The sequence below is a fragment of the Terrapene carolina genome, unplaced genomic scaffold, assembly GCF_002925995.2.
Source record: "Terrapene carolina triunguis isolate 2854851 unplaced genomic scaffold, T_m_triunguis-2.0 Scaffold211, whole genome shotgun sequence".
Classification (NCBI taxonomy): Eukaryota; Metazoa; Chordata; order Testudines; family Emydidae; genus Terrapene; species Terrapene triunguis.
In genome coordinates this window covers 21980414-21997409 of record NW_020664562.1, presented here as the reverse complement: position 1 = coordinate 21997409, position 16996 = coordinate 21980414, and the positions used below count along the sequence as shown (strand labels likewise).

The 16996-nt window shown below is 45.5% G+C and overlaps 1 protein-coding gene across 1 annotated transcript in view; it reads right to left on the bottom strand.

Annotated features, from left to right (window-relative positions):
* Positions 1 to 16996, bottom strand: part of LOC112119094 (retinal-specific phospholipid-transporting ATPase ABCA4) — a 113359-nt gene that overhangs the window by 86503 nt on the left and 9860 nt on the right. Inside the window, exons 3-6 of the mRNA XM_026655942.1 lie at positions 15282 to 15423; positions 12774 to 12913; positions 9793 to 9920; positions 3249 to 3446 (exon numbers count right to left, since the gene is read on the bottom strand). Coding sequence (XP_026511727.1) covers positions 3249 to 3446; positions 9793 to 9920; positions 12774 to 12913; positions 15282 to 15423 — 608 coding nt within the window. The remainder of the gene's footprint in view (positions 1 to 3248; positions 3447 to 9792; positions 9921 to 12773; positions 12914 to 15281; positions 15424 to 16996) is intronic.

Below are 16996 nucleotides of genomic sequence, written 5' to 3'. Positions count from 1 at the left end.
ATCCACCTGATACCGCATTGAGCCAAGACTGATTACACATGGAGCAGGTGAAGAAACACTTGTTCAACGTGGATTTTTGTGTTTCAGTGGGCAACTGATTCAGCATTGAGTAAAATTGTAATTCCCCCTGAGCTGTGTTAAGATATTAAATAACTTTATCTTGGTGTTTATGTTTCATATAACTCGAGCATCTGAAAAGGAGTAAACATGACAACTACCCAACCAGCTGCAATAACAGCAGTGCTCTGGAAAGAGGCTCACTTTCCTCACTGCAGTGAAACAAGCCCAGATAGCAAAGGAAGGGATCTTATTACTCTGTATTCATTTTACTATCAGAACTGGGATTTGCTTTGATTCCCACCAACAAGCCACAGGGTTGTGTAGACACATGCATGTGTATGTTTATACATATACACCCCTGAATTTTAGTGTTCACAGATTTAAACAACAAACGTGTAAGTGGAATTAATTCCATGGCAGGGAAGAAGCACATTTCAAAAGTACCTGTGGCAAAGAGTGTTTATTATACAGAATCCACTCTGTGGGGCTAAACAATCTTGAGATGGACTTTGACTTGAAGAGGGACTTTTACACTTGAGAAAACTCAGATATATTAGACAAACATTATTTAATGTTTATATTGCAGGCAATCAGGGAGACCTCAACCCATTGTGCTAGGTATTGTAGAAAGAAAATCCATTCACCTCTCTCTGCAGGTGGGTACAAAGCAAAACACCAACAGCCAGATTCCAAACACCCCTGAACTTCAGATCCACAACCCAGCTTTGCAGACAGATCTTATCTCATTGATCGGGCACAGCGCTGGGATCTGGCCTACCACCCCAGCCTTTGAACAAGTCTGGATTCTGACCCATATCCAAACTTTAGGGCTCAGGCCCATCTCTCTCTCCTACATGTGTCTATTTTTGGCAATTGCTTCCTCAAGGCTCATCAACTCCTTCCATTTGATATGGCAGCACAGCCATATTTATGTAGTAGCTGAACCTTAAAAGGTTTGGCATTGGATGCCCCTCTCTGAACTTCTTAGCACTGCACACCTGAGCTAGATACACTGTGGGAGTGATCCTGGGGTCCCATATCCTAGTACTCGAGCTAGGATGGATAGGCTGGGAGAGGAGGAAAGGCTCCCAGAATCCTCTGCTCACCTGCTCTGTGCAACTCAAGGCAGGATTTGGCCCATACTAAATTAGTGATCATTTTAGGAGCAGCACTGCTATGGCAAAACATATTGATCAGTAGTTTCTTTATAACATCTGTATCTTCTCACTGAGATATACCCTAGCTGCAGTATGTCTCTCCAAAGCAACCTGCCAGAGTGTGAACCCTCTTGATATACACCCATAGGAGAAAATGGAGTTTGTCTGGCAGTAACATCACAGCATAGGCCCACCTTGGCTTTTCTGCTCTTTGTTTTAAAAGAAACTGCAAGGTTAGTTGTTTGTGACGGGTGCTAGGAGGGTAAAGTCTCCTGTTTAGCCACAGAACCAGCAGAACCACAGGCTTGAGGCCAATAAGGCAGCAGTAAGACATTTCCATGACTATAGACTCAGTAAGGTAACAATAACTGAAGTGGTTCTTTATACACATTAACTCAGTGCACACCTATTAAACGAGGACTAACTGGCTAGAGAGCAGTACTGTGAAAAGGATCTGTGGGTTATAGTGGATCACAAATTGAATATGAAACAATGGGATGCAGGTGCAAAAAAGGCTAATATAATTCTAGGATGTATTAACAGGACTGTTATATGTAAGACACAGGAGGTAATTGTCCCAATCTACTCAGCACTAGTGAGGCCTCACCTTGTTGATTTCAGACCAATTCTCCAATTTGTCACGATCATTTTGTATTCTAATCCTGTCCTCCAAAGTGCTAGCACCCCACCCAGTTTAGTGTCAGCCACCAATTTTATAAACATATTCTCCACTCCATTATTCAAGTCACTGGACCCAGGACTGACCCCTGCAGGACCTCACTAGATATGCCCTCCCAGTTCGAAAGCAAACCATTGATAACTACTCTGTGAATACAGTCTTTCAACCAGTTGTGTACCCACCTTATAGCACTTTCATCTAGATTACATTTCCCGAGTTTGCTTATGAGAATGTCATGTGGAGCTATGTTAAAATCTTTACTAAAAATCAAGAGCTATCATGTCACCTATTTTCCTCCTATCCACTAGGCTAGTAATCCTGTAGGTAAATAATCATACGTCTCCTATAACAGATTCCGTGACTTTCCGCGACCTCCGTGACTTCTGCAGTGGCTGGTGTGGCTGACTCCAGGGCCGCCCAAGCAACTGGCCATGGGGCCCCACAGCCAGCCGCACTGGCCGCTGCTGGAGCAACCCGGGGTCAGCTGCTCAGGCAGTCCTCAGGACTAGCTGCACCGGCCGCTGTTTGGGAGGCTCCGGGGACTGCCCAAGCAGTGGTCCTGGGGGTGGCTCCCAGGAGTACCCAGCAGCAGTCTCGGGGGCCGCCCCAAAGCCAGCTGCACCGGTTGCTGCTGTAGCAACCCTGGGACCAGACACTCGGGTGGTCACCAGGGCCAGCAGCATTGGACGCTCCTCGGGCAGGTGGTTCTGGGGACTGTGCCATCAGCGGCCAGTGCAGCTGGCCCCAGGGCTGTGCCAGCAGCGGTCCTGGGGGCAGCCCAGGACCACTGTGGTCCTGAGCAGTGGTTCCTCCCAGGGGTGGGGCCAGCTGCAACGGCCGCTGCTTGAGCAGCCACAGGTAGCTGGCTCTGGGGACCATCCGAGAAGCGGCCGGTGTGGCTGGCTCCAGAGAGCGCCTCAGCAGCGGTCCTGGGGGCGCCCTGGGGACCGCCCGAACAGCAGTGGTCCCAGGGCAGCTAGAGCAGTGGCCCCAGGGGTGCCCGGAGGCTTTCCGGAGAGCGGTCCCCAAGGAGCAGTGGCCAGGGGCAGTCAACCCCCAGCACTGGAGCAGGGGCCCTCTGGAGCAGCGGGGCCCCAGAAGTAGAGCTTTAGTCAGGAGTATTTTTGGTAAAAGTCATGGACAGGTCACAGGCTGTGAATTTTTATTTATTGCCCGTGACCTAAATTACCTGTGACTAAATCTTAGCCTCTCTTATAACCAGTAACCTAATGATCTGCCCTAGCAAAAATGTAAATGACTGCTTAGAACATGGGTTCTATAATGCAAAGAAAATCCTTGAAGTCAGAATACCAGAACCAACGCACACCAGGCAGATTTGTGATAGTACTCACCAGCTGGAAAAGCTTAAAGAAATCAACATTTGCGTACAAGGAGTCTTCTATTTGCTGCAGGTTCTCCTGGGAAAGGGCACACATTGCATTGTACACAGCATGCATACCCCTTTGGCTGCTGAAGATAATGAAGCGGTTGAGTAGGGTCTGGCTACAGGCAATGTCCTTCAGAGTCAAGTCAGGAACTCCATAGGCAAACTGCAGCCAAAAACAACAATTCACTTTTATCATTGTGGAACCTTCAGGCTTTTCAGTAACAACTAGAGACAATACTAATACCTTGGTGGTTACAATTAGACCCTACCAATGCCTTCATGGACCGTAGGGTCATAGGCGCCGACTCCGTGGGTGCTCCGGGGCTGGAGCACCCATGGAAAAAAATTGGTGGGTGCTGAGCACCCACTGGCAGCTCCCCGTGGCCCCGCCTCGCCCCCCTGCTCCAGCTCACCTCCACCTCCTCCGCCCACGTCCTGCTTCTCCCACCTCCCTCCCAGCGCTTGCACCACGAAACAGCTGATTCACGGGGCAAGGAGGGAGGAGGGGAGGGGGAAGAGGCGGGGCCAGGGCGGGGATTTGGGGAAGGGATCCAATAGGGGCAGGGAGGGAGTGGAGTTAGGGCGGGGACTTTGGGGCTGGGGTTGGAATGGGGGCGGGGCCAGGGGCGGGGCAGGGGTGGAGTCGGGGCAGGGCCAGGGGCACCCACTGGCGCCGGAGAAAGTTGGCACCTATGTGTAGGGTGACACAGCCATCTGAAGCCACAGCCCTCGAGTGACCACCAATTGATGTCATGTGTAATCACCTCCACTTTAGGCAAGGCTTTTCTCCCCTCACTGGGGAATCCAAGTTGTTTTCAGAGACAGAAGTATTTTTCCTCCCCACCACCTCAAGAAGGGCCTGTGTCATACCTAGCCATCCTGCTGGCTAAGGAGGAATGAATGTGGCTCCCATGCGAATGTCAGTGTTGCCCCAGAACCTGCCAAACATGCCATGTGGCTCTACCTTTGGTATGGGTTAAGCATGCTCCTAACCCCAGCTGACCAGAGAGCAAAGGGCCAACCCTACTCTGATTCTCAAACCTCCAATGACAACAAAGGTCTAGTCTACACACAGATTTTGTACCACTGTAATTATTTCAGTTAGGGGTGTGACTTTTTACCAAAATAGTTATAGTGGTACAAGCAGGGCCGTCGAGAGCGGGTTTGGGCCCCGGTGAAAAAATTTTTTTGGGCTCCCCAGCAAGGGCGGACCGGCTAAACAGGGCCGACGAGAGGGGAGCAAGCCGTCGAAGCCAGGCCTGGAATTTTTTCGGGCCCCCCAGCAAGGGCGGACCAGCTAAACAGGGCCAATGAGGGGCGGGGGAAGCCGGGCCCCGGGCCCCTTACCGCCAGTAATTTGTACTGGCTTCCCTCCCCTCTTGTCGGCCCCAGGTACAAGTCCTAGTGTGGCTGCAGTTATACTGGTATAAAGGTTCCTTAGGCAGATATAGCTTATTGTGTGCATACAAGGAGGGTTGTGCTACTTTAACTATGCCAGTATATTAAAGCAGCACAACTTGTGTGTGTAGACAAGGCTGTAGAGAATGCACCATATGACAATTAAAGCAACATTCACATATGAAATATAGCACACACAGAAATTAAAATAAAAAAAATCAATCAGTTTTCTGATACTTTGAATGACTGCTTATATTTTGAGTGTGTGCGCAATCCAAGTTATTAGACAATGCAATACCCATAGCCAGGCCTAGCATTGCACAGGATCTAAGGAGACATTCCCCCTCACCCCGACCTTCAAGGGCCCCCAAATTATTGTCAGAAAGGCCAAAATATGTGCAGTATGTACAGTCCTCATCCATGATATAAATTATAAATCACAGCAAAATCCTGACACAGTAGCCAAATTTTACTTTTTTTAACTCTTAAAATCCAAGATTTTCCCCTGGGGCCTAACTAGTCCCTAGACACCTGGAAGGTTGTTTGTTTTTTAAATAGAACTATCCAGAGGCCCCCAAATACCCAATTCCTCTCCTACTGTCCCAAATGGGACCCTAGAACTGGCCCTGCCCGTCGCACTCTGGGAAGGATAGGCTCTCGCCCTCTAAGGGAACTGTGCTGGGATAAGCACACTCTGCAGTGGCACTGCTTCAGGCTAATCTGCAGCAGTGATAATCTAGTCATTAGATGATCAATCTTCAAAAGTTAAATATGACAGATCAATGGAGTGTGGCCTGTGACTGTGCCATGTGATGTCCCCTAGGGGTGATCTGCTGTTGCAGGCATCACTGGGAAAGCAAAGTTACTTTATACTGATGTCTAAACTCATGAACACTATGGCGAGCCAGATATTCTAAGGGGTCATGGCTATATTATTAGCACAACTCTGATAGCAAAGGAGAGGATAGAAAGCAACAGAGGACATGTCAGTACTGACTGGACTTTTAAATTTGGTTTGTGTTTTTCAGGCAAAATCCAAAGAGGGATGGGTGAGAATACGTTAAAAAATACAGCTTGTGTCATTACAAAGAGTTGGATTGTTCCAGTTTGACTGAATTAACCCACTGTGGTGAAGGGATTTGCTCAAAGCTTGGGAAGCATAGGTAGCATTTTTGAATGTGGACACAAGGGCTATATCTACACTGCATTGTAAACCCGGGTTTGTGGGACCTGTGCTTGTGGTGACAGTGTTTCCAAGTCCATGCTTAAGCGTCCACACTGCATTGTAAACCTGGGTGTACAATTGCTGGACCTGGGTCTCACAACCAAGCTAACGCATCCATACTGCACTACTACTGACTTGGGTCTGTGGCTTGAGCTATGTCCACACTACAAAATGACAGGGCTTGGACCCAAGTCACAGCGAGACTTGGGTTCACTCCCCGCCATCCCAGTCAATCCTGTTCTGAGTAGTTGGCGACTCGAGTCAGAAAGATTTGTGTGTTTACGGTGATGGGGGTTCGGGCTCAAACCTGAGTCTGACCCCAAGTTTACAAGGCAGTGTAGATGTATTCAAAGTGTTTCACAAGTGTTCCAGATGCCTGGCGTGGGGTTGGCAATACCTAAGTTCCAGGCTCAAAGTGAGCTGCACTGATGGCTAGTCAGAATGTTTTGTTTGGGTTTGTAAAGCAAGTGAGGAAACCATGATGTGGATGTTACTGATAGGGATTCATCGCAAAACAGCAAGAGGTTATTTTATTTACACAATGTAGCTGCCCTCTGAGACTGCCCAGGAACAGAAGAGGTTAGAAAAACACCCAGTCTCCACCCTTTTAAGTTGTTCTACAATGTGGGCTGTAGCCAAGCTTTTCTAAGCTGCTTATCTTTAGCTGTGCTGCAACCCAAAAGCACCTCTTTAGAGGAAACCTCTACTAATTTTATCAGTGTGTCATTGTTTAGCCAGAACATGCAAGCTGAAGTACAAACTATTTTTCAACTAGCGGGCTTTTTGATCAGTTTTTGCTTTCATTTCAGTGTGTCATTTCCTGCACACCCAGCATGGTAGGGGGGTGGAGCTAGAGCGGCAGCTAGCTGTTTGTCAAGGAGTGAGACTCTTGCTAACAAGTTGCTTTGAGGTTGGGGGAAGAGAGAGAGAGATTGCGTTTAACTATGTATATACATAAAAGATCCAAATCTGGAATAGCAGAAGGTCCTTGAGAGGACATATGGTCTTGTGATTAAGCCTCTGGAGCAAGACTTGGAAGATCTATTTTCTAGTCCTGGCTCTACCACTTCCTCCAGCAGGGGTAAGTTACACGGGCTGCGATTTTCAAAGGGGCCTATGGGAGTGAGGCATGCAATTCCCACTGAAAGTCACTCCCATAGGCCCCTTGAAAATTACAGCCTTAGGCCAGATCTACACTACAGACCTATATCCATATAACTAAGTCACCCAGGGGTGTGAAAAATCCACACCTCTGAGCAACATAGTTATACCAACCTAACACCCCATGTAGACAGGGCTACGTCAATGGGAGAGCGTCTCCTGTCAATGTAGCTACCACTTCTTAAAGAGGTGAATTAACTACACTGATGGAAGAAGCTCTCCCGTCGGCATAGGAGCTTCTTCTCTTACATGATACAGTGGTGCAGCTGCGCAGAAGCAGCATTTTAAGCGTAGACCTGCCCTTAATCTCTCTGTGTCTCAGGTCCCCATGGGTGAAGTGTGGCTAATACACGCCCTACCTCACAGGGTGAAATTAACCTTTGTAAGATGAGCTGCTGCTACAGTGATTAGTGCCAAAAGCCTAGAAATAAACTGTACCCATGGAAAGCTACAATGGCTGTCAACAGAGCTTGTTGAAATTCAGAATGTTTTCTACAAAACATTTTGGTTTCTTCTAGGGTGACCAGATGTCCCGTTTTTATAGGGACTTTTTCTTATATATGCACCTACTACCCCACACCACCTGTCCTGTTTTTACACAGTTGCTATCTGGTCACCCTAGTTTCTGCTAATTGGCATTTTCCAATTAAAAATGATTTGGTTGGAAAATTCTTGACCAGCGCTTACGGTCAACAATAGGTTTCCTTTGGCTCTTCCTCAGCTGGCGTTGAAAATGGTTCAGCTTCTGATGTAGAAAGAGCCAAACCTTTCACAACACTATTACAGAAAGCATGGCAGATATCCACGTTACAGGAAGTCAGGATCATGCTTTCTGCAGCTGTGTTGAAAATATTTTGGCCCTGTATATAGCCAATCTGGTTTCAATACTAGATAAGGAAAGGCAGCTGGGAACCCACTACTAACAACCAGTAAACAATGGGTCATTTCCTTAGTATAGCAGACCTAGGAGGGGGATGAGGAATGAAAGGAAATGTGAAGTGAACCCCAACAGGGCCCTTTTCTGTATTTTTACTTCATTAGCTCTAGAGACCTAGCTTTTCAACTCCTCAGCTGGTGTAAATTGACAAAGTGGCATTGAAGTCAGCTGAGATATGTCACTTTACACCACCTATGGATCTGGCCTGGGGGGCTCACTGGGTGAGGGAGCTTCCCGTGGCTCTAGACAGACCTGTAGTGGATGAGTAATCAGGCAACCAGTCACACCAGCTAGAACCTGTAAAGTCTGAGAAGAAGTGAATGCAAGTTCATTAATCCCCTCTCCTGCTGGCCACAAGCAGGCCCACACATTTCCAGCATTTGTGCTTTATGTGACAATGAAAACGAAGAATTGTGTCATTCAGCCTGAATTATTCCCTCCCCCACACACACACACAGCATGGAGAGCAATAATCCCAGAGGTCTGATTCAGCAACGTTCATTCATCAGCACAGCATTCCTCTCAGAGCTCCCCAGCCACCGGCACATAGAAGGCTAAAGACATCCTGGACTTAGTCAGATACAATCTTCTGAGTAGCTACCTCAGGAATGATCTGAATTGCAATTTTCACTGTGAATTTTCTGAGTAGATCTATTATTCATTAAGGATCCAGGACAGCTGGCCTGCTTTTTACTGCTCCCACCTTTCTCCATGAGACAGTGCCATAAAGCCTGTGTGACCCAGCTGACATCAGGACAGTGAAGTTAAACGTTTCTACCCACAGAGTTCTCTCTTGCTGTTCACCACATTGTTGAGTTAAAATGGGGCACAGCTGCATGATGTTCCTGAGCCAAGTCTTTGATCACAGGGACAGATTCATTGCTAGGCAGTGTAGTCACCAGATATTAAACTCAGCTGCTTTGGAGTAACGCAGGCAGCAAACCATAGTACCTTGGTTCAGTCCAGGGGCGGCTCCAGGCACCAGCGCTCCAATCGCGTGCCTGGGGTGGCAAGCCGCGGGGGGCGGCCTGCCGGTCGCCGTGAGGGCAGCAGTCAGGCTGCCTTCGGCGGCATGCCTGCGGGAGGTCCGCCAGTCCCACGGTTTTGGCAGCAATTCAGCGGCAGGTATGCTGAAGGCGCGGGACCGTGGGACCTCCCGCAGGCATGCCGCCAAATCCATGTTACCGGCGGACCTCCCGCAGGTGCACCGCTGAAAACCGCCTGACTGCCATGCTTGGGGCGGCAAAATACATAGAGCCGCCCCTGGTTCAGTCCATCCCCCAGGTATTTTTAGAGGCCAAAATAAGTCTGGATTCTGGAAAAACTAATGAAGAGGGAAGAGGCGCTATCACCCATCTGGTACCTCCAGCTGGGCTGCTTTTTATTCCTGAATGTACAAAGATTCCATTCCACACAGATAACTGCCTTGTAGTAGCAGGTGGCTGCTGTTATACCAAAAGGCCTTGTCTACACTGGGTAGGGTACATGTAGCTACATGCCACAATGAAAGGCAGGCTGCGTCTACACTGTTGTATAGCTACATGCATGGCAGTGAAAGGCTCTGGAACACTACACTGCTAAAAACAGCAGTATAGACAGGGGAGACACTGCTTAGGCATATAGAGAGCCATGTAGGGTATACACCCTAAGGTTCTGGCATGCCTTTACTCTTCTCACCTAAGCAGTGCCTCATCATCTACACTGCTATTTATACCGACGCTGGGGGCGTTTGCAGTGTACGTTCTCTACCTGCTGCTGTAAGTGTAGACATAGCCTATATCAACCCACCTGTTCAGGGCGCACTTGAGAATTAATCAGCTGGAAAACCACTGAGTCTGAGAGGCCAGCATCATTCAGCAGAAAGGACGTCAGAGTCTCCTGTTCTTTCAAGATGTCTCGGATTCTTAACCCTCTACCTGAATGCAGAGGGAAGCAATGTAAAGAGCACTGAGAAGCTGAACAAGGTGAATTAAAGAATGCCCTGCTTAGACCCCTGGAAACGGTATGCTTTGGCCGAGGTTTTCAATAGTTACTAGTGACTTTGAGGTCCATCACCAGACACCTTAATAGGGCCTTGTTTTCAGAAAATATAGAGCACCCACCACCTGAAAATCAGATCTCCTAAACAGTGCTTGAATTATGGGGAAAAAAGTAGGGGGCGCTTAATGAAAATAAGTATTTTAAAACACACACACCAACCTTACATCTTCCCCCTCCCACCCCCTTGCACTTTGAATGAGACGGAAGTGAGGTAGCCACTAAAAGCAGTAAGGGGGCCTCCCCATAGTTGAACACTGCTTTTAAAAGCACCTCAAGATAAGCAACTGAAAACGGAGGCACCCAAAATCACTGGTCACATTTGGAAATCTTGGCCTTTTCTTTTGAAGTAATGTTTTGTTTTACATATTCAGTTACTATGATGTTGTGATGTCCCAGTCTCCCCCTCCCCGTTCTGCTGGTGTTTTACAAACAACCTTTGACAATTGGTGTGATTTACACTCACTTTGCATTCACTGTCAACAGCAATGTGCGCAATCAGCCTGATTTTATATTTTGTAAAAATGGCCCTTTTAAAAACTTTCACAAGCAAAACTTCATTACTCTTTTCAAGGGGCATGTCTCAAGGAACAGCATTAAAGCTGTCCCCACTATTAAACAAATCCCACTCAAGAAACAACAAACACACACACACACACACACACACACAAGAAAGGCCACAAAATTCCATTACTTCCATCTTTATGATAATATATATAATTTACAGTAATGGGTCCAAAGCACCTTAACTCCTGATAAGGTTACTAATGAGCCAAACCCTGAAAGCTCTTGCTCAGTTTTTCTCAGTTAAAACTCTCATTGACGTCAACAGGAATTTTGCATGAGAACTGTCCAACTAAAAACTCAGTAAGGATCTCAGAATTTGGCCCATAAGTTCTGCACCGTTACTGTTAAATGTTGTAGTGTATCTCATAGATAGTGCAGGTAGTGCCACCAATACTTAAGTTTGCTGGACACCTCTCAGTATAAGACCCTGTTTTCAGTTGCTTTTAACTTCACCTGACTAGTGTTTGGGGTGAAATTTTCCATGCTAGATGTCTGCCTCACACTGAATTGTTTTCAAAAATTTCAGCAGAAACAGTTCAGCTGTTTCTCAGAATGAAGCTAGGGGGAAATGGGTTTTTTGCCCATATTAAAAACAATTCTTGTAATTGTTTAATTGAGAAACTCTAGACCTCCATGCTTTGCAGCAGGCTCTTGAAATTTGGCTGGGGAGCTTGAGGAGGAAGGGAGGTTGCACTGGTGTCAGCATGTGTCATCTTTTGCCATCCCTGGGAAAATCTGCTAAATTTGGCCAAGTTATGAGCTTCTGAATATCTCAGTTCACACTCAGTAGAGACTTATTCGGGTTCGGCAGGTAAATACTTCAAAGATTCCATCAGCACTGAACATGCACAGGACTCCAGGGGCTGAGAAAGACCTTCCCTGCAATTGCTCCTGCAGGAAACCTAGGACTGCTGTGGTACCAAGGACCGGAACTGAGAGCAGGGAGACTGTATCCTGTGCTTTCTGTACTCCCCACTGTTCGTGCCTCATCTGTGGAGGAGGGATCAGGCTCACAGGCATGCAGAAAAATTAGGAGCTGGGACTGGGGAAATGGCAAAGGAAGAGACTGGGTGGAATGGGGATTGTGATGGGGTGGCCGAGTCTTGGGACTGGTTCATAGAGCCAAGGGAAGGTGCACTGACAGACAACCTTAATCATGGCATTTCCTAATTTCTGAGTGCTTGACTTTTCCCCCTTAATGTTCTCTTAACACAGTTTATATATGTAATTTACAGTACTTACACACACAGACACACACAGACAGAGCCAGTAATTAACTTCCACACAGAAGAAAGAGTAGCACTTCTCATCCTGTTTCTTTATCCCCAACATTAGTTTTGTTGGTTGCTTTATGAACAAGCAGAATACAACTTTTATTTTAAAATAAATCAGGCTATTGACTTTAAACTGGGATTCTGAAGCAGCACTAATATTGGGCTACACAGGATGCCTGGCAGCTGGAACACACTTGTTTATTTTCTGACTTAAATAGAGTTGACATGCCCTGTAAAGGAACATTGAATGCAGAACTGGGATTGCAAAGAAAGTTGAAAAGCTCGAAAAACCTGGAGTGCGGCCCTGGAACTCTGAACTTCAAAGCTCTGGCATTTTGTGCTTTCCCTCACACCCACAGGGCTGATTGTTTGGGATCAGTTTTTGCAGCTCGCTTCCAAAATGCAGCTCAGAATATATTTGTGTTCTTAAAAAGCCTACATTTTGGGGTATTTTGAGGTGCCCCAAGCTCTTCACAATGAGTTAGTCCCCTCATGGCATCCATACAGTATATGCACACACCATCCTAGAACACCTGTATCATATGGTTTATTGGAGTCACTGTATATATTGTCTTATTAACAAATATTTGCTGAGTCACAATATTAGATTTTATATATAAAAAATCCTGAGGTGAAGGATTTGTAGCTAAGATAGGTCACTGTCACTCTCAGGGCCAATCCATTTTTGTCCCACTAATTTTGGGAGTGTCCTTTTAGAATTTAAATCAATAATTTCTAAGGCCATTCAAATACAGAATGTTTAAATGTATGTTTACCAACAGGCAGGTGTGAATTGTATTGTCACTCCTGACATTGTCTGCAGAGGTGAGGATTACCCAGCTCTTGGGCGGGAATGTACTACAGTCTAAAGAATATAATGAAACAAATTGCCTGCAATTCTTTCAGGATTAGTCCTCATTGTTTCCATAAACTGGATCATAATGCGCAATTCCTCCCAGATTCTGCCCAGGTCATGGATTTCAGGTGCTTGGAGTAGGAGCTCTTGAGCATCTTGATACACTCTTGCTAAACTGAAAGAAGAATCAATGAGTCATTAGTAAAGACTAATGACACAGGGCAGGTAAGACAAACCTTACATGTCATGGGAAACGCAGAAACAAAGAGAATGAGGCTCTTCACACACAAGATAATCTGGTCATAGTGTCCACTAGATGTAGGGGGCAATGTTCGGATCTGGATTAGGATCCAAACTTCCCCAAAGTTTGAGCTTTTGGTTAAAGCCTATTTCTGTACTTAAACCCTTTGGAATGACTTTAATGTTGTCAGGCTACAGACATGTCCATCTCTATGGATTCATTACAGCAGCATCAATCTAACGGATATTACAGAGAGACTATTTGAGCTATTGTAAGAGAATCAAAGTTTGCACTAAACAGCAGCAACCTGCATGCCCAATTTGAAAATGAAAATTACTTTGAGCCCAATTTGGTCACGCTTACTCATGCTGAGCAGTATTTTACTCAGGGTGTAGCCCTCCCACCCCATAGAGTAAGGTACAGTAGTACAATACAAGTAAGGGTGGAAGAATCAGACTCTGTATTTGTGGGACAGGTACAAATAAATTCTAATAAGTACCAGTGAGAAACAGAGCACATCTAGGTATTGAGCTGTCACAGATGACCAGTCCCTATGCAGTGGGCATGAGATAGAACCTGGATATAATGCGCAATTCCTCCCAGATCGGTGCTGAAACACTGCATTTCTTTAAGAGTGCTATATTTTTCCATACAAAGACTGATACTTTCAACCTAAATAACTTATTTTAAGATTATAGGAAACAGGAAAACAAGAAGGAAGTCAAGTCAAGTCTCTCAGAGAGCACAGTGCGTTTGCCTCCTCTGATGTGTTGAGTCTGATTTGCCTCACAAAGTTGCAGCTGGAAAAAGAGACTACCTAGAAAAGTAAAGGTGAATTATACAGAAAACAAATACACTAGCTCATAGGCCACTCCATTTGATTTAACATTTTAAATGTTCACAGATAAACAAAAAAAGAAAGTGGAATGAAAAGGGAAAACCAAAGTAGGCCAGTTTCAGATGGCTGCATCTTTGATGGCCTTGATGTTGTTAGCTCATGGATGTTTCCGCTTTGGAGTCTCTAAAGCAATGATATTCAGATTGAGGCTCGTGAACAGCAAGTGGCTCTTTAATGTGTCTTTCTGTCTTTGCAGCACATGATATTAAAACTCTGATTTAATTATTAGCCTAAGTTATTAAGCAATCAGGATGCTTTTACTATATTATTAACCAACTGTAGTTGATAAAATAATAATACTTGGTCAGTCATTTTGCTGTGAGAATAAACTAACTAAATATTTCCCATCATACTGTTTAAATATGAATATATAGTACTATAGTAAATGAAACAATGAATTCACACTAATGTGGCTCTTTTAGGCAATGTTGATTGCTAATTAGGCTCTTGAACCTTGGAAGTCTGAGTATCACTGCTCAAAAGATAAAACCACCCCCTGACAAGTGGGCATGTGGCCATTATTTTCTGCATGTTTGAACAGATTTTGCAATTGTCCTCGTTTTACTCTAGAGGTCCTTGCCCTGCTAAACTCCATGACTTGCATGAGTCAGCTATAATACACAATACACTGAAGCACTTGCAAAGATGATTCTGACCAAAAGATCAGAATTTTGCCCATTTCCCCATTAGTGAATTTAGTGTTTGAGAGTTGACAGACTGAGGGAAGTCTTTTATATGTTCCCAAGACAGGTACAGCATGGGCGGAGTCAATGCAAGCTTTCCCACATTGCCAGTTTGCCCCAGCCCTGATTTAGAGGAAGTATCTCAAATGGTGGTAAAAGACAATTCAGGTTCTATACTCTTAATTCCTGGGCCTTTGTTCTTAGACTTCTACTATAATAGGCAATTAAAGGAGTGGTTTTTGTGATGTGGACACCTGTTCACTGGCAATTGGAGGGACACCACCAAACTCATTTCACACAGGCCATAGAACAGCCATCAGATGCAACCTTTTGGTTTTTATTGACCAGGGCTAGATCTAGATCTACATGCTACAGTTGAAAAGCTCTATATTCCATTACCTCTATCCTGAACCATCCAGTCTTCCTGGATGCTCAACTTTCTGCCAAGGGTTGGATTTGAATTCACACTGCAGAATAATTCTATAAAATATCCTTTATCATGTACCCACCCCATTGATAGGGGATGGGGATTACAGCCAATTTGAGGGTGAACTTTGTGGCTGACGTTATTCCATGACTGCTCACCAAGATCTGTCACATCTGTGATATGCATTAGAGACAGGCTGCTAGGCATTTCTCCAGGACCTCAGTATATTAATGCAGCCCCAACCTAGCACACACATCTCTTTTCCCTGAATGCAGGAGATTCCTCTTTGCTTACATGGAATTGTTGTAGTTAGACACAACGCCAGGAGATTCTCCACGGGTGGGGCTTCGGAAACAAGGATTGTTCATGTTACAGAAGATGCCCTGTAACCATGGCAGCGTTCCTGCAGAGGGCATAGCCTTATTTGGAAAATGACCTGTGTATATGAAACAGAGAAGAGAAGACAAAATATTAATTGTTGGGTTTCATTCCTAAGGCAGCTTGAATGAACATTAGGAGCTTCACAGGTTTTCTTGTTGCAAGAGGAATGTTATGGTTACTTTGTTAGCCAGGAAAGTTTTTTCAGGTTTTTGTCTTTGTTAAGTAAAAAGACATATGTTCTGCGTATTATTTTCAAAACCACTCAGAATTGATCTAACTCTGTTCCCACTGAAGTCAGTGGTAGAACTCCCATTGATTTCAAAGGAAGCGGAGTTAGGCTAACATTGAGCATTTTGAAAATCCCACCCTCCACGTTTACTAAAATGAATACGTTAAGGACTATGTCATATTAATATTCACAAATGTGAGAGTAAGTGGGGAGTAATCCCAGGACTTCCAAAGCAAATCATTAATTTAATAGATTCATAGAAGATTAGGGTTGGAAGAGACCTCAGGAGGTCATCTAGTCCAACCCCCTGCTCAAAGCTGGACCAACCACAACTAAATCATCCCAGCCAGGGCTTTGTCAAGCTGGGCCTTAAAAACCTCTAAGGATGGAGATTCCACCACCTCCCTAGGTAACCCATTCCAGTGCTTTACCACCCTCCTAGTGAAATAGTTTTTCCTAATATCCAACCTAGACCTCCCCCACTGCAACTTGAGACCATTGCTTCTTGTTCTGTCATCTGCCACCACTGAGAACAGCCTAGCTCCATCCTCTTTGGAACCCCCCTTCAGGTAGTGGAAGGCTGCTATCAAATCCCCCCCTCATTCTTCTGTTCTGCAGCCCAGTTCCCTCAGCCTCTCCTCATATGTCACGTGCCCCAGTCCCCTAATCATTTTCGTTGCCCTCCGCTGGACTCTCTCCAATTTATTCAAAACATCCTTTCTGTAGTGGGGGGCCCAAAGCTGGACGCAATACTATAGATGTGGCCTCACCAGTTCCGATAGAGGGGAATAATCACTTCCCTCGATATTCTGGCAATGCTCCTACTAATGCAGCCCAATATGCCATTAGCCTTCTTGGCAACAAGGGCACATTGTTGACTCATATCCAGCTTCTCATCCACTGTTATCCCCAGGTCCTTTTCTGCAGAACTGCCGCTTAAGTCAGTCGGTCCCCAGCCTGTAGCAGTGCATGAGATTCTTCCATCCTAAATGCAGGACTCTGCACTTGTCCTTGTTGAACCTCATCAGATTTCTTTTAGCTCAATCCTCCAATTTGTCTAGGTCACTCTTGACCCTATCCCTACCCTCCAGTGTATCTACCTCTCTCCCCAGCTTAGTGTCATCTGCAAACTTGCTGAGGGTGCAATCCATCCCATCATCCAGATCATTAATGAAGATGTTGAACAAAACTGGCCCCAGGACCGACCCCTGTGGCACTCTGCTTGATACCAGCTGCCAACTAGACATCAAGCCATTGATTACTACCCATTGAGCCCAATGATCTAGTCAGCTTTCTATCCACCTTATAGTCCATTCATCCAATCCATACTTTTTTAACTTGCTGGCAAGAATACTGTGGGAGACCATATCAAAAGCTTTGCTAAAGTCGAGATATATCA